Here is a 22254-nt window from a genome sequence, read left to right on the forward strand (position 1 = left end):
ATTTTAATTAATACAAATGAGGAATTAAGAAAGAGAGAGAGAGAGGAAAAGGAAATAATGAGAAAAGGGCTATACCAGCCTAGGCCGGCATGAGCCAGTCTAGGAAGAGAGGGATCAGTCAGTCTTTTATCACTCACCACAATATCTGTCCAAGCAAGGATTCAGAGGGACAGAGTCTCCTCAGAGGGAGTTCCAGCCAGAGTCAGCCTCCCTCAGACTGTCTTCAACAGACTGTTTCTCAAGAGCCTGTCCCTGTTCTTGGTTTCTCTCCTCCTGTTAAAGGGAATTTTCTCCTATGTCACCTCCCCTAAGTTCTCCCATCTACCAATCACAGTAGACGTTTTTCAAAGGACAGACCATTCTTAGTTCACACCTAAGAAGGCTAATCTTTTGAATAATTCATACCTGAGTAGACTAGAATCTCTGAGTAAGTTTCTCACCTCTTTGCTGCTTGTAAGTTCACAAGTTGCCTGACCCTTATAGGTACTTAGCACCCTTTTGTATTAGATCCAAAAATAGGCACAGCTTAAGAACTTTTTGTCTTACTCTAAGTATGGGTTTAAGTGCTTTTCATTGTTCAGCAAAGAGTTTACAACTTTATCTCCCCCTTACGCATCCTTAAGGATGGTGAAGTAGAGTTCTCACATTCCTGATCAAGTACCTTCACTGCCCAAATGGGGAATGGTCCCAATGGGGAATGGTCTTAACCCAACCTTAAGAAGTAGGGTCTGGGAATTTTTAAGGTTCACAATCCAACCTTATCAAGTAGGGTCTGGGAATTTTTAAGTTTCACAGGGGGTGAAACCTTGTACATAGAGAGTACAATGGACCCTCAGGAGGGCAAAGGGGAGGAGGCTTACTCATTCTCACCAGACTCTCGTGCCAACGTTGTCAAGGTTTCTTTCAATGTGTGGTTCATTCTCTCAACCAAACTTTGGGGTCAAAATGCACAGTGTGATTTCCAATTCATACCCAGGGCCTTAGCCAATTGTTGAGTCTCCTTTGCTATGAAAGCAGGTCCATTGCCTGATTGTGTTCCAAGAGGAAGCCCAAGCCTAGGGATAATTTCTGACATCAATTTCCTCACCACCACTGGGTCAGTCTCACGTTTTGTTGAATATGCCTCTACCCAAACTGAAAAGGTGTCCACCAGGACCAAAAGATGCTTATACCCATACTTTCCTATCTTAATTTCTGTGGAATCTATTTCCCACTGTTCTCCTGGCTCCAACCCTCTCAATCTGTTCCCACCTCCCCTCCCACCAATCCCCCAGTTCTTTCAGCCTCCCTTTTTGATTAACTCATGCACATGTTTCACATCTGGAGGTAATATCTTTGCAGACTCAGTGCCTATTGTAAAAATAAAAGTATCTGTCCAGCAGATCACTCAGTTTTGTGCCTCCCATATGTGTGGTCTCATTTATTATTTTTGCAAGTTGTCTCCCCACTGCTTCTGTTAAAAGGGTCCAGCCTGACATCTGACAGGTCAAGCCAACCATCTGAATTAGGGGTGGCTCCCAATCTCTTGCCCTGATCTCAATTGTCAGGAGAGTACTGAAGGAGTTAGGGATCATGTGGCATTCCCGTTGGTAAGGCTTATATGGGTGAAATTGGTTGAAAGGCCATGGCCTGCTCCATGTTGTCCGCCAGGCAATTACCCACCACCTCAAGGGAGTCGCTGGTCTGATGGCCCCTGCAGTGAGTGATAGTGCAGAAATATTGTCCTTGGTTATTATACATGTTTGTAACAGGGAATTTGTGTTCCTTTCTTTCTCAATTTGAGATAGGTGGGAAAGGGAGGGGAAGTGTTAGCTGACTAGAAAAAAATGGAATTTTCATATGAGAAGAAATCACATTTAGGTACATTTTCCCAACTCTGGCTCTGAGATTCCTTGACCCAACATATATGGATTTTTTAAAAATATCATTCTAACTACATAAAATGTAAAAAAATTTGAATAAAATAAATGAAGATAGATTGGAGAATACATCAAATGAGAAATATAATCAAGAAAATGCTTTTAGATCCAAGCTATAGAGAGAATTTGAAACCATTGGGTACTCTGAGCCACTTAAATCCATGAGTACTGAAAGAACATGGTGGTCTCCAAAGTACTAACAACTATAAATGATCACATGAAAATGTGCTGCAAAGAACCAAGAGTAGGAGAGTCATATTAAAATAATTTGAACATAATTCATCAAGCATTGAAACTGACAGAAATGACAAAGAGTAAAGCATTTCTTTTTTAAAATTTTGAAATCATAAGTACAAAATAAAAAGAGAACTTCTGAAACAATTTTTATGTATAGCTTGATTTTTTTAAAGTAATATAAGAATTTAGCACCAGTTTACACCTGTATTTCTTGGTATCTCAAGATAATTCTTGGGATTTCAAAAGGAAATTTTCATATTGAGTTTGAAAACCTATTCTCTAGTGAATTGGGTTAAGGTTAGACTTCCATCCCTTGGTTGGAAGACACATGAGCAGGGTGTACTCTGGGAGGACTGTCAGAGATCTTGTGGAACCTTGGTACCCAGAAAGCTTGCCTCTTGTCCCATATGGAAGACCAGCCTCTGAACTGGACTAAGGTCAAGTCCAGCCAATCAGAAAGACCCAGAAAACTGACATTATGGATGGTATACATTTTGGATAGAGACTGTTCTCTTTCTCTTTCTGGACCAGGAACCAGAGGGAGATCTCACATCAAGTTCAGAAAAGGGCTGCCTTGGAAAGGGAAGCAGCCCTTCTCATTGTGGCTGGTGCCTTTTCTTCCTCTGCCCGCATCTTTTAATTATTTATTGAATAAATTATGTAATTTATTTAATTTAAAAATTATTTAATTTAAAAATATTTAATTTAAATTTATATTTAATAAATATTTAATTTAAAATTTTATTTACATTTTTATATAAAATTTTAAATTTGTATATATTTATATAAAATAAATTTTATTTATAAATGTATTTAATTTAAAAATTATTTAATAAATAATTATTAAGATGTAGTCTCCAGAGAATTTAAATCATAACAATAATTTTAAATTCAATATAGCCTTTTCAAAGCTGCCCTGATTCCTCTGGCCTTCCTCCTCTTCTCCATGTATGAAAAAAAAAAAGTCCATGAAATTCGTTCTGTCCTTTTTTCCTTTGGGGGAAGGCCATCTTATTTGCTACGGTCTTCCTCCCAAATCACTGGGCTGGGGGTGGGGGATCAAATGAAATCAAACCCTCATCATGGCTTGGAAACAACAGACAAGCAAAATAAACTCCACTTTCGCCAAGTTCCTCAAATTAACGTTGAATTCTACATCTTCAATCTATCACGACTTACAAGGAAGGCAGGTAGCCCAGCCCTTTGTAAATCCTCTGGAATAATGGTTGGTCCTTACAATAATCAGTTGTGAAATCTTTCAAAGTTGTTGCTTCCCTTTCCAACTCCCAAGGAAGGGATGATGTGAAAACCACAAGGAGGAAGGGGCTGCCCCCTTGACCAGAGGCTGGAGACTGGTTTGGGCTGGCCCTGGCCTCATTCTGCCTCTGGCATTGGGTCTGCTCTCCCACCAGCACCTGGGACACCATGGCCTCCAGACTCTCTGTCCTGCTGTATCTGTGTGAGTCCTGGGGGAAGAGGTTCAAGGCCTTTTAGAAGACTCTCAAAGCTGGAGGCAGCCTTAGGCAAACTGAGTCCAGCCCCCTCAGCCCACTTTACAGAAAAAGGAACTAAGGCCAGAGGGAAGGCAGCCCGGGCTCCTGGGGTCTGGCTGTGGCCCCTCCAGTTTCATGGTAAGGATGAGGGTTCTAAAGGGCTGCGTCTAACCCAGAGCCTCTCCTCTAGGGCTGTGTCTGCAAGAGAGGGCCCAGGCTCAAGAGGGTGAGTCCTTTCCCCACCAAACCCACCCAGCACGGCCAACTGCCTCCAAGGCAGCCGTGGGGGAGCACAGGTGTGGGAGGGAGAGTGTGGGCTGGTGAGATGGAAAGACTCTTAGAGGGCCCAGGGGTGCGGGTGTGGAGGGGCCGGTCAGCTAGGCAGGGGGACCCTCCGGGACTCTGGTCTCTTCTTCCCTCCCAGGCACCTTCCTCAGACCCTCCCTCAGGGCTGAGCCCTCCTCTGTGGTCCCCCAGGGAACCCCTGTGCGGCTGTGGTGTCGGGGGTCTCCCACAGCTCATCTCTTCACTTTGAGGAAGGCAGGACCCGGCGGGTACGCGGACATATACATGGTCATTCCTCCAGCCGTTGGAATGGAGGCCGAGTTCCTCCTCTCGTCTGTCACGGCCAGCGATGGGGGGCTTTATAAGTGCTGCTATAGGAGCCCATCGGGCGGCTCCGAGGACAGTGAGCCCCTGCAGCTGGCGGTGACAGGTGAGAGCAGGCAGGCGGCCAGAGGCGGCGGCGACTCCTCGGTCCTCCCTGCCTCCCCTCCCTCGCGTGCTTCCTCTGGGGCTGCTTCCCCCTCGGGAGGCGGGAGAGCCGGCTCTGATCTCAGGGGACCGGCACGCGGTGGCTCCCTGGGGCTGGGGCGGGCGGCGGCTCTCCTCGTGTCTGCTCCGCTCCGAGCCAAGAGAAGGGCACTGTACCGGAAGCACATGAAACAGCTGGAGCAATTCCACCAACGCTCCCTCCGGTCAATCATGAGGATCCGATGGCAGGAACGAATCCCCAATCAGGAAGTCCTCGACAGAGCCAGCTCCACCAGCATCGAAGTCCTGGTCCTCAAAACCCAGCTACGATGGTCTGGACACGTCATCCGCATGGACCCACAGCGAATACCAAGACAGGTATTCTATGGTGAACTGTCAGCTGGACTCAGGAAACAAGGCTGACCAAAGAAAAGATTCAAGGATCAGCTAAAGTCCAACTTGAAGTGGGCTGGCATGACACCAAAGCAACTAGAACTCGCTGCCTCTGACAGAAGCAGCTGGCGAGCCCACATTCACCAGGCCGCCACCACCTTTGAAGATGAGCGACGTCGACGTCTTGCCGCTGCGCGTGAACGCCGACACCAGGCCACACCCGCACCTCCCGTAACAGCTGGCGTCCCAGGCCCCATGTGCCACAGACTGTGCGCCTCAGCCTTTGGACTCCAAAGCCACAGGAGGGCACACCGTAGATGAAACTGCACAAAGACAATAGTCATTCTTGGACACCGAGAGACTACTACTAGTACATAGGTAGTACACTGGTTAGAGCACCAGGTGTGGAATCAGGAGGTCCTGGGTTCAAATCCAGTCTCAAACAATTCCTAGCTGTGTGGCCATGAGGGAGTCACTCAACCCCAGCTGCCTATCCTTGGCTGCTCTTCTGTCTTAGAAATGATACTGATACAGAAGGAGAGGTTTTGTGTTTGTTGTTGCTTTAAAGCCAGCCTTCAATTTAGTATCACTTCTAAGATGCTCTACCAACTGCACCACCGAGCTGTAAGGCTGTGAAGGCCCCACTGATAGTGTGTGGCTTTTGTTTCAGCTCTGTGTGAGTGTGTGTGTGTGTGTGTGTGTGTGTGTGTGTGTGTGTGGTCTGTCAGTCTGTGTCTGTCTGGATGTCTCTCCCTCTCTCTAGCCCTGTCTCCCTTCCTCTCTCTCTCTCTCTCTCCCTCTCTGTCTCTCCCTCTTTCTGTCTCTCTCTCTCCCTCTCTCTCTCTGTCTCTGTCTCTGTCTCTCTGTCTGTCTGTCTGTCTGTCTGTCTCTCCTTCCCTCTTTGTCTCTCTGCATATCCAAACATAACTTTCCCAACAAACTCTTCACTTTCTCCTCTTGATGCTTCGCATTCAGGCTACTATAATAGGCCCCGGCTGTCAGCAGAGCCAAGCCAAGACGTGGCCTGGGGACACAATGTGACCCTCCGCTGTCTCTCAGTCCAGGGAATTGACCGCTTCGTGCTCTACAGAGTGGAAGGGGCCAACAGCTCTCCGTGGAGGGACCCGCAGTCTCATCCCGACTTCCTCATCCGGGCTGTGGCTGCCCCTCATGAGGGAAATTACAGCTGCTATGAGTTTCACAGTCAACACCCTTACGCCTGGTCGCTCCCCAGCGCCCCCCTGGAGCTCAGGGTCACAGGTGAGGGAATCCCTCCCCTCCCTTTCTTCTCCATGTCTCCCACCGCTCCCTTGCTGCTGGGGGTCCAGGAAGTCTGGGGAGGGGAGGACTCTTGGTCCCCGGGGGCTCTGAGGGAGGGAGCCCAGAGTTAGCAGAGTCGGGGGTGAAATGGCACCTCGGGGCCCTCTTCTCCCTCCCTGAGGCTCTACCTTGGCCATGGAGGTGGGAAGCCCCAGCCTCTAAGGCTCCTCAGCTCCCCTTGAAGCCCCTGCACCTCTGGGCTCTGATTCTCTTCCAGGGCCACTCCAGAGACCCACCCTCCATGCTGACCCAGGTCCTCTGATCCCCACCCCCACCCCTGGAGCACCTACTCCACTATCGGTGACAGCTTTTCCCCTCCCCAGATGCTACCTCCCAGGATTACACCAAGGGCAATCTCATCCGCCTCAGCCTAGCTGGGCTCATCCTCCTCATCCTGGGAGTCCTGCTGGCAGATGCCTGGCACACTGGAAGGAGGTACCAAGGAGCAGTCCTGGCCTGATAAAGCAGGAGGGCAAAGCTGGAGGCTGGGGCACAGGTGGACCCTTACAAGTCACTGAGTATCTGGGACCAGTTCTGCCTAGCCTGGAGAGAGGAAGGGCCAGCACATCAATTCTATGTGCCCTGGAGCCTGGCTCTGACTTTCCTTCCTGGTAACCCAGCCCTCCCCCTTCCTCTGCTTTCCTCCTCCCCCTCTGCTTCCTCCTCCTCTTTCTCCCCCTCTTCTCCTCCTTGATCCCTACCATCAGTTATGAATCTTTAAGACAAAGAGAGCAGATTAAAAACCAGAATCCTACTAAATGTTGTTTACAAAAAATACATTTGAGACAGGGAGACACACACAGAGTAAAAGTAAGAGGATGGAGCAAAATATATTGTGCATCATCTAAAGTAAAACAAAACCCAAAAAACGAGGAGTAGTAATGATGATCTCAGAAAACAGAGAGACAAGCATTTCCCAAGAAGACAGAATCTGTCCCTGAAACACAGTTACCACCTGCCCTTGGACCTCATTCTCTTAGCCCTGGGTTCAAGTCCACTACTGGCTTTTCTGAGTCTAAGGGCTTTGCACCTCTTCTCAGATAGCAGGAAAAAGGACAAACAGGCTCCTAGCTGTCTTCTCCACTGTGGTGGAAGAAGCCCTCCTAGATTGTAGCTTTCAGCTACCTCAACTCATGAACTTTAGACTTCTGATCCTGGACCCAGCAGCCACTCATGGGGAGTGTGCTCTAGCTGGGATGAAGGGGAACTCCTAGCAGAGAACAAGTCCCAGAATCCTAGAATGTAAGACTTTTAGAGATGAGTGGCACTCCAGGGTCTATCTGGTCTGATATGAAGCTAAAAACATGATCCCCTGCATACACTAGACAAATGGTCATCCAGTCCCTTCTAATTACTTCCAGGGGTGGGGAACACCCTCCCTCAATTCTTCACAATTCTAATGGTCAATGGGGTTCTTTCTGAAGTCCTACCTGAATTTGTCTTTTTCTAATTCCTACCCAATGCTACTTGGACCAAGTGGAGCCTCTCTTTCATGTGTCCAAGTCTTTAGAGATTTGGACACAGTTATGTTCCCTTGTTTCCTCTTCTGAAAGCTAACCACATCCAGTTTCTCCCACTTGTCCCCAATATGGCATGAGTTCAAGACCCTTCACTGATCTTGTTGTCTTTCTTTGGCCTCTCTTCAGTTAACTGATATTTTTCCAAAATTGTTGAGCTCAGAACTCACCACATGCTCTCCAGGTGGTCTGATGAGGAAGAAAATGGACCTCCAATGGCTTCCTCAGGCCTGGAAGCCATGTCTTTTTTAAAAGAATCAGAATTGGAAAAACTTCCATAAACAAACACATTTCTGAACATGGAGGGAAATCTGTGAAACTGTCAAGGTACTGCAGATAGTTTGTTTTATTTGAAAATCCATTAAATTTTATCAATTGCCTTATTACTATGTACATAAATTAATTTGTATTCAATTCATGAATTGTTATGAATTAATATACATTCAATTTTATGTTTAGAGCCAATAGTGACCTGTTGTTCCTTCTTGGACTTCCTACAGGTTTCTTCTGGGTATTAAAATAAATGAAATGCTTCTTTGACATTATTTCCTCTCTTCTTTTTCTCATTATTGTCCACTTCCCACCTGATCTCCTTCTCTCCCCATCTCTACTTCCTGACAAATACAAAGTCTTCTTTCTAACCAAAATGTAGCCAAGCAAAGCCACTTGGGTTTGTGTTGGTCGAGTCTGAAAACATGACTCTTTCTGGACACTTCTAGGTCATCCCTCTGAGCCAAGAGGTGGGGAAGGCTTCATTATCAGCTTCTACGTCCCACTGGGTCATTGCCTTGAATAGAATTCTGAAGTCTTTGAGGAACATTTTCTTTTACCAGGTGTGTCATTATGTCGATTGTTCTCTAGCTTTGCCTCCTTTTCCTCTGCCTCTGTTCAGACAAGCTCTTCTCAGCTCTCTCTGAATCCATGCCTTCCCTTATTCCTTAGGATGCCATAATATTCTCTTACTCATCCATAATCATTTGGTGGAAGGAACCAAGTATTTATTAAGATCTACCATGTGATATATTATTATATGATATTTATTACATCGATATACAATGTTATTCTTAAAACAAAACCTGGGGGTTATCACTGCCTCCATTTTGCAGTTGAGACAATTGAGGCAGACGCTAATCCAGACTTCTATCTAATTCCATATTTGGCTGTCTTCATTCAGCCATTCCACAATGGTGGAAGTAGATAGATGTCTGGAGTGGACAGCGTTTTAAGCCCGAGTTCAAATCCTGACTCCAACACTTCTGAGTTGTGTGACCTGAGTGAGTTAACTTAACCACTGCCTGCCTCAGTTTTTTCATCTGCAAAATGGGGATAATATCAGCACTCATCTCTCAGGTCAAGTAAGACATGTGTAAAGTCCTTAGCTTCATGCCTGGCACCTAGTAAGCCCTGTATGCGTGGTTACTAACTACCAACTACTCCCTCCTTGCTGCAACCAAAAAGCCTCTATGAGTATTTTGTACGTATGAATTCCTGCCCTTGTTTTTGAAAACCTCTTTGGGGTATACTGGAGGCAGTTGTTACATTTCAGTGTAAGCATTTATACCTCTATAAACTGGGGCATGAGTTGGTGGTCTAGACTTGGGAACGTGACGGATAAAATACCCATAATGTAGATCCACCTTATAAGGAGGCAGCTGCGGACTCAGTGGATGAAGAGCCAGAGATGGGGGACTCGGGTGTCAATCTGGCCTCTGACGTGCCTTAGCCGTGTGACCCTGAGCGGTAGCGTCTGGGTGTCCGAGAATGGCGATGGTCTCTGTGCAGTTTCATCCACGGTGTGCCCTCGTGTGGCTTTGGAGTCCACAGGCCGAGGCGCCCAGTGTGTGGCACACGGGCCTGGGACGCCAGCTGTGACGGGAGGGGTGGGTGTGGCCTGGTGTTGACGTCACGCGCAGCGGCAAGACGTCGACGTCGCTCATCTTCAAAGATGGCGGCCTGGTGAGTGTGGGCTCGCCAGCGGCTTCTGTCCGAGGCAGCGCGTTCTAGCGGCTTTGGTGTCCTGCCGGCCCACTTCACGTGGGACGTGAGCTGGTCCTTGTCTGTATGTCAGCGCTCACCCATATCTCCACACTAATGAGCACTGGAGGCTTCTCAGGTCAGCAGCCTGGCCTGGGGGTCTGAGGAACCTGGGAGTGGCGTCCTGGGGCTCAGGGAGGGGAGGCCCCGCCTCCGTCTCAGTGACAGCCTGTCCCTCAGGTGCTGCCTCCCAGGATTACCGTCTGGCTGGCCTGGGGCTCCTCCTCCTGGGCGTCCTGCTGGCTGAAGCCTGGACCAGCCGGAGGAGGCCCTGAGAAACCCCCCTGGGGAGACCCTGTCTAAGCAGCCAGTCTAGACAGACAGGAAGGCAGAGCTGGGGTGCAGGGAACGCCGACCCCCAGCAGTCACCAGTCTGGAGGAAATGGCTCTGCCAACTCCAGAGGGGTCACCCAGCCCTGGCCCCTGGCCCGGCCTCCCTTCCTCCCTTGGGCTTCTGCTTTGTCTCCCTCCCCCTGACTCACAGGCTTGCCCCGACCCTCTGCCCACCCTGCCACCAGGGAGGAGAACAGCCAGGACAGCTGAAAGCAGAGAGGACTGTGCAGGCAGAGACCAGGACAGCTCCTGGCCCAGGGACTGCCCCTGAGGTCACTCTAGAGAGTGTGGTGGGGGAGGGGCATGGCAAGCCCTGGCCAATGAGGGCTCACTCCTTGGAACCCTTTCAGGGGCTCTGAGGCTGTTCATCCATGTTGGGGCCATACTTGGCCAGCACACAAGGTCCGGATCTCCACTTTGTGCCAATGTCCTGAGACGTCTCTTCTCTACTCCTCTCCTGGCCAGCCCCTGCTCCCTTCTGGGAGTCCTTGGGGAGCTCTTAGGGCACCCTATCCAGGATGGCTTTGCTCAGGGCAATCATGGTCAGTCTGGAACTGGCCAGCCCTGAAACCCTGCTTGAGCAGATGAAGGAAGTTGGACAAGGAGATGTATGGATTGCGAGGAGGAGACTGAGTCAGACTAGTTCCAAGTGCTTGAGGTAGTCTGATCCCTGGGACACTGGTCCATTGTCTTTTCTCTGGACCCTCATTAGAAAGGATGATCAAGGGGGCAGCTGGGTGGCTCAGTGGATGGAAAGCCAGCCCTAGAGATGGGAGGTCCTAGGTTCAAATCTGGCCTCAGACATTTCCCAGCTGTGTGACCCTGGCCAAGTCACTTGACCCCCATTGCCTAGCCCTTACCACTCTTCTGCCTTGGAAGTAATACACAGTATTGATTCCAAGACAGAAGGTAAGGGTTTATTAAGAAAAAAGGAAGGAAGGAAACAAACAAACAAACAAAGAAATCAAGAAATAACATACCTTCGAAGGGCCTCAGAATTGTCTCTTCCTCCAACTCCCTCCTACTCCCACCACCAAACAGACACATGGAGTACAAGATTCTCTTATCCCCATGACCACTGGAGTCTTCCTGTCTACACTTTCTGGCCCAAACAACTCCCCTTTCACCAAATCCATCCAGGAGTTTCCATTTGTCTTATGATGGTTGAAAGAGTCATTTCCCCTCAATTATGATATCTCAACTGATCAAATAAATTCTTTTAAAATTAAGAAATGCTGTCTCTAGAGAATGTCAATCATTACAGCTCGTATTTGATCCATTCTTTCCACTGTATAAATCTCTGTCTCCCTTGTATTCAGGGTCTGATTCCTAATGGAGAAAGGAACTTGGTCCCGATTTGTGGGGCAGTTGCCATGCATTGCTTTACAACTCAACATGCTCAGGAGATGGAACACTGTTTCTACAGTCATTTCATCTTTTGCATGATGGAGATGTTCACTTCATGAGCTTGGTGCTCCCATCAGCTTTTAGATCTTTTTCATTTTTTTCTTTGTACTTAAAATCTTTTTTGAATTCCAAATTTTCTTCTTTTCTCCTTCCCCCCCCCCAAAGAATTCAAGCAACATATCAGTTACACACATGAATTGATGCAAAACATTTCTATATTAGCCATAGGACAAAAAAAAAGGAAGCAAAGTGAAAAAAGGAAGCAAACTGTACTGGAATTTGCATTTCTTTCTCTGGAGGTGGATAACATTTTTCATCATGAGTCCTTCAGAATTTTCTTGCATCATTGCATCGATCATCACATTATTACAGTGTTGCTGTTATGGGGTACTGTGTTCTCCTGGTTCTGCGCACTTCACTTTGCTTCCATTTATGTAGGTCTTTCCATGTTTTTCTGAAACATTCCCTTCATTGTTCCTTGTCATTACATTCCACATAATGTAATGGAATACAATAGCACTCCATTCAAATTTTGTTTTACAACTTGTTCAGCCAATTCCCAAGTGATAGGCATCTCCTCAAGCCCAATTCTTTGTCACCACAAAAAAGATTGCCAAAAATATTTTTGTATCCATGGATCCTTTTCCTTTTTCTTTGAACTCTTCAACAACATAAACCGAGTAGTGCTATTCCTGGGTCACAGGGTATGAAGGACTGAGTTGGAGGTCCCTCAGATTAATTCACATAAGAAAATGTAGTGAATAAAAATCTCTGGTATATGAATTAAATATTTTGGAGTCTCCAATTCCAGAAAAATGTATCTTGTTAAGTAGAATGCCATACAGTCTTGAGCTTTAGTTTCCCAGCATGGCAGGTGAGATTGTTGACCTGCAGAAATCAAGGGATGAAGACTGAACTGAAACCTGGCCAATTAGAAATCTTAGGGGAAGAGTTTAGACTAAGTTGAAAAGGCCAGTAAGTCAAGCACTTCTCTCTCTGCCATTTTTTCTGGCAATCCAGCTCCATCTCTCAGGTGAGCAGTCCTACTCTTATCTATGTAAGCCATCTCTGGCCAGCAGTGGTTGAAGCCATAGCACTGGGCCAGCAAGACTGGGAGCCTAGCCCAACAAGCCCTGAGAAAGCCAAATGGAGACTTTTCTAAATAGACTACTCATCCTTCCTCTTCCTCTTTCTTTTACAAAAAAAAATAATTATAAATCTAATCCCAATTTCCAAGATTCATTTTAATAATAACACTGACTTTGGAATTAAAGGCTTAAACCAGTTCTTTCACCTTTCTACACATTCCTTTGTACTTAGGAATTCCGAAGAATATGTCCACTCCCTTGTCCTCACAAGGGTCTGGTACATAGAAAGTGGGGATATAGAAACTCATCTTGCTCAGTAAATAAGAACTAGTTTAGACTAGGAATTGTTGCTAATGACCGAACAATGAATATGAGACTACCCACCACCACACAAGGGAAGTGTGGGGTGGATTGAGAGTTTGGACAGATCACCGCCTCATTGGCTGTTTACCAATTAAGCATCATCTTGGGGTGTACAAAGGAGGGGCTGAATAACGAGCTACCAAATTGCATTTATGGACCTGCTCAATGGAACTTACCGATCTTTGATCATCCAGAGAAAATGTTGACCAAATAATCTATTTGTTAATGCTAACTTAATTGTAAGAGTGGGTTGCAAAACGGGGGAAAATGGAATTTTGCAGGAAGAGTTGAGTGACAGCAATGACAGTTGGAATCAGAGGATGCTGGGAAAGAAGAGAAATGAGCCAAAGATCTCTGGAGAATTCTAGGCTTTTTGAGGAGAAACCTCAAACAAGCAGGAAGCCTTTTCCTTGCTGGGGACCTCGCCAAGAGCCATAAAAGGATTCATCAGTTCATTGTCCAGAAATTAATTCTGCCAAGTCATTTCATCAATTTGATACCTCAAGGACCATCTCAATAGTGGGTCAGACTCTTCAGACTTGAGAGGGTGGAGGACTCTATGCCCGAGAGCCCGGTTCTCTCCATTAACCTCTTAGCATTTGTTCTCATTATTCCTTAGCCCTATAATATTATAAATAGTTTTGAGAGTATAATGGGAAGGGATGGAGAAACTTAAGTTGGCTGGATGGCTGCTTGAGTGATAGACTGTATTTTAGGGGGACAAATCAGGGACCCCAACTCCCTCTCTCCAACAGCCCAACTTGCCTTATAACCATAGTCCATTAAACTTTTTATTTAGGGTCAGATATTCTTTCAAGTGTTTTATTCTTGGAACTTAGAGAAGGTAACTTGCTGGGACTATAAATCAGCCTTAACAGAGAGCAACCAAGACCCCTGCCCCATTGAGTCCATTGGACCTTGTGATAATTAAAATGTTTTGGGAGCAAGGGAAATATATAACAATTATGACCGCTGAAATATGTTTCTACTGTGTCTTGGTTTTATATAAATATAAGATGGTCGCCAGGGAATATATTCCCAATTTATGAATATGCCCAAGCCAACTGGGTTTTATAGAGAAATTTAATTTATAATACACTGATTAATCAATAGAAAAAGAGAGAAAGTAAGAAAGGAATAAGAATGAATAAATCAGTCAGTTGGTTTTATCACTCACCCAAGATCTCTCTAGGTAAGGCTTCTCATGCCAACCTCAGGCTCCACCTTCAAGAGGGCCTCCTTTCAAGAAATGTTCCAGAGAATTCTTCTCCTGCAGAGCCAGCCTTCTCTCCTGGTCCTCCCACAGAGCAACCTCCTCAGTCCTCCTTCAGAGCCACCTCGCTCAGAGCAAAACCTCCTCCAAAAAACCCCAATCCTCAGACCCTGCTATCTTTAAGGAAACCATCTAAGTTCCCTCCCCTCAGTTCTCACATCTACCAATCACTGTCCATGTCTTCCCTGTGCCAATGGTGGCTCTAGCTCAACCCAGGACCACCCAGAGGTCTGCCCCTTTGCACATGTCTGTTGAAGGTCATATTCTCAAATAATTAAATCTGGATCCTTGCTGCAGCCCTTCCTAAATCCTTTTACTCTGAGTAGGGTGGAGATTGTAGTTTCAAGACCTGGTTCTGTCATTCCAAGTATCTCTATTGTATCAATTCTAAAATCAATCATGACTCAAAGAACTTCCTGTTCTATGCTTAAGCATAGGTCAAAGCCCTTTCCATTGTTTAGCAAAAGGTTTCTGTCCTAAAGTAGTCTTAGGTAGGGAGGAGAAGGATCCTCACATGCCAAGGGGTTTCACATTCCAATAGAGTTCTTACAATCAGTAGGAAATTTTTTCCAGTATGAGATTTCCCAATGGGGAAATTTCCAACATTCATAAGTCTAAGAAATTTTAAGGTTTACACCTTCAAGAAGATGTAACAGTTAAATTAGTTTCTTGTAATAAAATATTATATTTTATGAGGTTTCTTAAGATTATTAGAAATCAAGGAAATAAGAAAATACAAAATAAGAAAAGTACATGCCTAGGGCACGTGCCCATTCACAATTTACTTACTACATCTTGCATGCTGAGTAGAGAGACTCGTGTGCTTAGAAGCAGAAGAAGAGCAGCTCTGGGGATGCAGAGAGCCCTTTAAATACTAAATTGTGTGCTCACACTCAGGTGAGGACTCAGGTGAGATTATAGGGCATTCTGGGAAGTACCAAGGACTTCTGGGGATTGAAGTCCAGGGTTCAAGTCTCCATTTTACAAGGGTCAGTACTTTAGTCTGTATTTCAGACTGGTACTTTGTTACCTCCAGAATAAAAAAACATTAACTACATATCATCATGTTTTCTTGACTTGTCACTTCTTAAGAGAAACATTTGGAAATCAATCACATTCAAGTTCTCAGGGGAAACAGCCTAATCTTGTTGCTTTTCTCAAAATGAAGTTTGCTACTCCATTCAAATTTTGACCTAAAACATAAAATTTGTATATCTTTATTACATTAAAACTTTTCCAGATTTATCACATCACATCTTTGTCCTATTCCCCCTCACACACACACACACAGCTTCATCAGATTATCTAGAAAAAAGGTGGCACTCCTCAAACTAGAGGACACATATGAATCCATAACTCTTAATGAGGAGTAAGATGACAAGTCTCTGCATTTATTTTCTTAATTTCTTAGGTTAAGAAATTGAAAGAAATGGTGACCACTGCTTTCTGAATAGCAAAAATAAATAAAAACAATCTGGTCTTTTATATTTGCATCACATTACAATACTCAAATATCTAAGTATTATAATAATTACATTACTTATTTTTTACCAAAATTATCATAGTAATGGGTCTCTAATCAGGACAAGGAGATTATTATCTTGGAAACCACACACAGCTATAACATTGGAATCACAATCTAGGCAGTTGCATAGAGCTGTAGCACTGGGATTTCCACTAACCTACAGAAAAGGAGTTGATTAAAAAGATTTTTGGAAAGGGGGCTAAGAACAACAGCTAAGTTAAATTGAATTTACGGAAGGTTGAGAAAGAAACAATAGTCACAGGCTGAGGGGATTGGGAAGGAGCCACTTCCTTAGGTCCCATTGTCCTCTTTAGTTTAGTTCTGGGAAAGAAGCAAGACTAATTCTGAATTAATTCAATCATTATTTGCCATTTCCCTCTGATGGTCAAGGCAATTCTGCCATCTTCCATGAGGAGGTGCTGTAAAGTCAGACATACTGCCATTGTTTGAGTTTTGCAAAATAAAGAAGGAACAAAGCTGGTGTGTCCAGGAGGGCCTGGAAGAGGTTGCCAATTCACCAGAGGTGGGAGGTTGACAGGGGCTAATACATGGACAAAAAGTCTATGGGGACAGGCTTCTTCAGCAAAGAAGTCTTATAAAAGAAAGACTAACCCATTTCCCATATTCGATTTAAGCAGTCCATCATGGATTAGGGGTCTGTGGTAGTGTGGATTTTAGACTTACTCCACCCTGTTTAGTCTTTAGAATTCTAGCAACCAGGAATGTATACACCCCCACTTAAGGATTGAGTGTGGGGGAGGAAGGTCTATGGCCCAAGTGTGCTAGCAAGTGACAAATCAGAAGAAACTGACTGACCTCCTGGGCTGTCCTAAGCCAAGTTAAGCCACCATTGGTACATGTGAGACACAGGAAGTGATATAAAGAACTGCCTTTATATTTTACATCAGTTCCTGTGAGAGAGACTTTTGCAGTCTTTGGCAGTATTACTGGACTTGGAGGAGCTCCAGTGCGGGAGCTCAGACTGCTTCCCTTAGGTGACCATGTAGCGAGTGATAAGGCTGAATCCTCTTTCCCTGGCTTTCTGAAGGCACCAGCCTCCAAGGAGGCCCCTCATCTTGGAGGAAGCCTCGTGGCTGGAAGCCAAGCTAGATTTCATCTTCTGGGAAGGACCCTTGGCTAATGCCTCTGAACTCCCCCTGGCTCATGCCAGGTCAGAGAAGAACTTTCCCTTCCTCTCTCTCCCTCATTCTTAATTTCTTCCTTCCATTGTAAATAAACCACCATAAAATTCCATTCTGACTTGAGAATTTCATTGGGATTTAGAATTTAAATCCCTGGCAACCACTAAAATTATATTCAGTCTCAACCCTAAAATTTACCCTTAGGAGTAGATTTCACTTATCAAGGCCTTCTGGGAATCTCCTCTGCAACAGGCAGGTTCTCAGACCAGCTTCTTTGTGTAAAAGCACAAAATCTAAAAACCCAACACAAGTTACCAAAGTTTACTTACCTGGCAATGAAACAAGGCACTATTAATGAAAATATACAAAAAAGAAAAGAAAATATCAGATAATACTAAGACTGTGGTGAGGCTCCAAGTGCCAGTACAAGCCAGTGTGCAATGTCCCTAGCCTGTATAACACCACAGTGAAGCACTAAATCACACCACAAGATAACTCAGAGTACTCTAAACCCTTTAAGCTATCAGCAGTTCCTAGAGGAGATTGAATCAGCAGGAGTAACAGTTATGATATCAGGCTAAGTTAAAGCAAAAATAGATCTAATGAAAAGAGATAAGGAAAGAAATTACATCTTGATAAAAGGTACTATAGATAATGAAGTAATATCAATATATAAGATATATGCACCAAATGAGATTGTCTTCAAACTTTTAAAGCAGAAATTAAATGAGTTTCAGAAGGAAATAGACAGCAAAACTATACTGGGGGGGCAAGGGGGGACCTCAACCTTCCCCTCTCATTACTAGATAAATATAACCAAAAAAATAAATAAGAAAGAAATAAAGGAAGTGAATGAAATTTTATAAAAGTTAGATTTAATAAATATCTGGAGAAAATAAAATGATGAAGAAAAAGAAATATATCTTTTTTTCAAAAGCACATAGTATGTACACAAAAATTAACGAGATAATAGGGCATAAAAACTTCTCAATCCAGTACGGAAAGGCAAAAATAATAAGTGCATCCTTTTAAGATCATAATGCGATAAAATTATAATCAATAAGGATTCATGGAAAGACAAATTAAAAATTAATTGGAAATTAAATAATCTAATTCTTAAAAAGGGGTGGGCCAAAGGACAAATACAGTAACAAATAATTTCATCAAAGAGAATGACAATGAGGAGACAACGCCTCAAAATTTATGAGACATAGACAAAGCTGTGCATAGGGGAAAAGTTATATCTCTGAACTATCACATCAACAAAATAGAGAAAATGTAGATCAATGAATTGGGCATGCAAACAAAAAAAAAACTAGAAAAAGAACAAGTTAAAAATCCTCAAATACTAAATTGGGAAGTCTAAAAATCAAAAGAGAAATTAATAAGATTGCAAGCAAGAGAATTATTGAACTAGACTAAGGGTTAGTTTTTATGAAAAATCAATTAAAATGGATAGAGCATTGGTTAATTTTATTTAAAAAAAAAAACAAAAGAAGAAAATCAAATCACCAGTATCAAAAATGAAAAGGGTGAATTCACCACCAAAAAAGAGGAAATTGAAGCAATCATTAGGAGTTATTTGGACTAATTATATGGCAATAAATCTGACAATCTAAGTAAAATCGATGAATAGTTATAAAAACATAAATTACTGAGATTAACAAAAGAAGAAATAGAATTCTTAAATAATCCAATATCAGAAAAAGAAATTGAACAAGCCATCAAAGAAATCCCTAAGAAAAAATCCCCAGGGACAGACAGATGGACAAGTGAATTCTATCAAACCCTTAAAGAACAATTAATCTCAATACTATACAAACTATTTTGCAAAATAAGCAAAGAAGCAATCTTACCAAATTCTTTTTATGACACAAATATGGTGCTGAAAGCTAAGCCAGGAAGAACAAAAAGAGAAAAAAGTATAGGCCAATTTCATTAATGAATATAGGTATAGAAATCTTAAATAAAATACTAGCAACAGGACTACAATGATATATTACAAAGATCATTCATTATGACTCAGTGGGATTTATACCAGGAATGCAAGGCTGGTCTAATATAAGGGAAATTATCAGCATAATTGACCATGTCAGCAACTAAACTAACAGAAATCACATGATTATCTCAACAGATACAGAAAAAGCCTTTGACAAATTACAATATCCATTCATATTAAAAACACTACAAAGCATAGGAATAAATGGACCATAAGTATCCATCTAAAACCCTCAGTAAGCATCATTTGCAATGGGGATGAGGTAGAAACCTTCCCAATAAGATCAGGAGTGAAGCAAGGATGCCAACTCTCACTGCTGGTACTTAATATTGTTCTAGAAATGCTAACTTTGGCAATAAGAGAAGAAAAATAAATTGAAGAAGCTAAAGTAGGTAATGAGAAAACTAAATGCTCAGTCTTTGCAGATGATATGATTAATCCTAGAGAAACAACTAAAAAACTGGTTGAAATAATGAATAAAGCAAAGTTGCAGGATACAAAATAAACCCACACATATCATCAGCATTTCTATATGTTACCAAAAAGTGTTAATTCTAGCAGCAAGTGTTAGAAAGAGAAATTCCATTTAAAATAGCTCTAGACAGCATAAAATATCTAAGATCCTTGGGAATCTACTTGCCAAGACAAACAAGAATTATTTAAACACAATTACAAAAAACTTTTCACAAAAATGATGTCAGATTCCAACAGATGGAAAAACATTAATTACTCATGAGCTACTATATATATATATATATATATATATAGCTAATACATGAGCTAATATAATAAAAATGACAATTCTTCTTAAATTAATTCACTTATTTGATGCCATACTAATCACACTACCAAAAATTATTTTATAAAATAAGTAATAACAAAAATTCATCTGGAACAACAAAAGCTCAAAAATATCAAAAGAATTAATTTTTTTTCAGTGTAGGATAGTAGCCTAGCAGTACTGGATCTCAAACTGTAGTATAAGACAGTAATCACCAAAATAATCTGGAATTGTGTAAGACATCAATTGGTGGATCATTGGAATAGATTAGGGGTAAAGCACTTTAGCAATCTAGTGTTTGATAAACCCAAAGATCAAAAACTGCTGAGAAAATGGAAAAACAATATGGGAGAAACTAGGTATAGACCCTATCCCTTGAGAAGGTCAAAATGGGTGTAAGATTTTAACCTAAAAAGGGATACTGTAAGTACATTAGGAGAACATAGAAGAATTTGCCTGTCAAATCTATGGAGAATGGAAGAATTTATTCCAAATAAGAATTAGAGAACATTAAAAGATATAAAATTAATAATGCAGACTATATTAAATTAAAAAGGTTTTGTACAAATGAAATTAATGTAACTAAGATTAGAAGAGAAACAACAAACAAGGGGAAATTTTTATAACAAATTCCTCTGATAAAGGTCTTATTTCACAAATATATAGAGAACAAGGGTGTATGGGGTGCTCAGGGAGGGGTAGTATCTCTGGTATGGAGGGCTTGTCGTGCCCTCTTAGGGCAGCTCTCCAGCCTCTGACCACCACCTGACACCCAGCTCTCCCTTGTGGCTTGTAGCTGCTAGCATGAGGCAGCAGTCACACCCTGGGCAACGGCTTCGACAGGTCAGCTAAACCTTGTGAGGGTAGCCATCGGGCCATCAACCCCTGGTGAACCAGGGCTTTGCTCACCCAGCATGTGAAGACTGCTTCGGCCAAACAGACGGAAGAAACCAAAAAGAAGGTTCAACGGCTGAGAGGGCAATGCAGCAAGGCACTGTGGAGTGCTCAGGGCATGTTGGAGCACCAAGGACAACACGGCCACCCAATGCAGCTGAGGAAGTCTCCAGGCGTAACGAGTTTTCGTGCCACTGGACCCAGGCTTCCAACATGAGAGAGTGGGACTGTCTCTGTGCACCGACTCTTCCACTTAAATCTCCGTCACGCACAAGTGTCTTTGTGCACACTCATCTATACACCATAGATTAAAACGCACAAAGACAATCTTCATCCTCGGTTACTGAGAGACTACTACTATATCGAGAACTAAGTCAAATTTATAAATTGCCTAATTGACAAACGATCAAAGGATATGAATAAGCATTTTTCAGATGAGGTCAGAACTATAATCATATTAAAATGTTCTAATGTCCCTCTTGATGTGAGAAATGCAAAATAAAACAACTTTGAGGTACTACCTCACCCCTATAAAATTGGCTAACCTGATAATAAAGGAAAATGATAAATGTTGGCGGGGGGGGAGAGGGGTTACAGCTAGGTGGCTCAGTGGATTGAGAGCCAGAACTAGAGATGGGAGATCCTGGGTTCAAATCTGGTCTCAGACACTTCCTAGTTGTGTTACCCTAGGCAAGTCACTTAACCCCCATTGCCTAGCCCTTATCACTCTCCTATGTTAGAACCAATATGTAGCATCGACTCTAAGATGGAAGGAAGGAAGGGAGGAAGGGAGGAAAGAAAAAGGAGTAAAGGAAGGAAGAAGGAACCCTCAGAGACACTATGATCCATGGGATCACCAAGAGTCCGATGTGACTATCCAACAACAAATAGGAGCACAAGGGGTTTTAAAAAATGATGGAGGGGATGTGACAAAATTGAGATACAAATGCATTGTTGGTGGAGTTGTAAACCAATCCAACCATTCTGGAGGGCAATCTGGAACCATGTCCAAAGGGCTATAAAACAAAATACACCCTCTGATCCAATAATACCTCTACTAGGTTTGTATCCCAGATATTTTTTAATGGGAAGGAACCCACTTTTACAAAATATTTATAGCTGCTCTTTTTGTGGTGGCAAAGAATTGGAAACTGAAGGGATGGCCATCAATTGGGGAATGGTCAAGTAAATTGTGGTGTATGGTGGTGACCGACTCCTATTATGTAGTAAGAAATGATGAACAGAATGATTTCAGAAAAAGCTGGAAAGCCCTCCATGAACTGATGCAGAATGAAATAAGCAGAACCAGGAGAACATTGTACACAGTAACTGCAGTTAGCTACTCTCAGCAATAAAATGATCCAGGTCAATTCTAAGGGACCTATGACGAAGAATGCTCTTCACCTCCAGAGGAAGAACTGTGGGAGTCAGAAAGCAGGTCAAAGCATGCGACTTTTCACTTTACTTTATTTAATTTTCTATTTGGGGGCTTTAGTTTTGTAGGATAATTCTCTTACAAAATGAACAATATAGAACTATGTTTTGCATGATAATACATGTATAACTCATGTCAAATTGCTTGCCAGCTCAGGGAGTGGGGAGGGAAGGGAGGGAGACAGACAATTTGGGTCATATAACTTCAGGAATGTATGATTACAGGTAATTGGTAAAATAAAGTATCTTTATAATAAGGAAGGGGAAAAAAAAGACATGGAGGCTGATACCACCAACCGTACCCCACTACTGTGAGGGCATAGCCAAGAACACAGCCTCTTACTCCATA

At 43.2% G+C, this 22254-nt stretch overlaps 1 protein-coding gene and 1 long non-coding RNA gene across 2 annotated transcripts; both read left to right on the forward strand.

The window, feature by feature from the left end:
* Positions 1-824: 824 nt before the first annotated feature.
* On the forward strand, positions 825-5867 carry LOC103092799 (leukocyte immunoglobulin-like receptor subfamily A member 6). The gene is made up of 6 exons (XM_056826281.1): positions 825-896; positions 1651-1698; positions 3840-3875; positions 4031-4364; positions 5771-5806; positions 5860-5867. The coding sequence occupies exons 1-6, from the start codon at positions 825-827 to the stop codon at positions 5865-5867; spliced, it is 534 nt and encodes a 177-aa protein (XP_056682259.1).
* Positions 5868-5929: 62 nt separating this feature from the next.
* LOC130454004 (uncharacterized) lies at positions 5930-8172 on the forward strand. The gene is made up of 2 exons (XR_008911679.1): positions 5930-6055; positions 6439-8172. It is a non-coding gene; the product is annotated as an uncharacterized LOC130454004 (long non-coding RNA).
* The last annotated feature ends 14082 nt before the right edge of the window (positions 8173-22254 follow it).

This window comes from Monodelphis domestica, chromosome 4, assembly GCF_027887165.1.
Source record: "Monodelphis domestica isolate mMonDom1 chromosome 4, mMonDom1.pri, whole genome shotgun sequence".
Lineage (NCBI taxonomy): Eukaryota > Metazoa > Chordata > Mammalia > Didelphimorphia > Didelphidae > Monodelphis > Monodelphis domestica.

Bases quoted from the DNA above. Each gene is read 5' to 3' on its own strand.
- LOC103092799 (XM_056826281.1), top strand. From the start codon at position 825: ATGGACCCTCAGGAGGGCAAAGGGGAGGAGGCTTACTCATTCTCACCA. The intron at 897-1,650 runs GTTTCTTTCAAT...GTTGTCCGCCAG, and splicing joins CTCGTGCCAACGTTGTCAAG to GCAATTACCCACCACCTCAA. The intron at 1,699-3,839 runs GTGAGTGATAGT...CCTCTCCTCTAG, and splicing joins CTGGTCTGATGGCCCCTGCA to GGCTGTGTCTGCAAGAGAGG.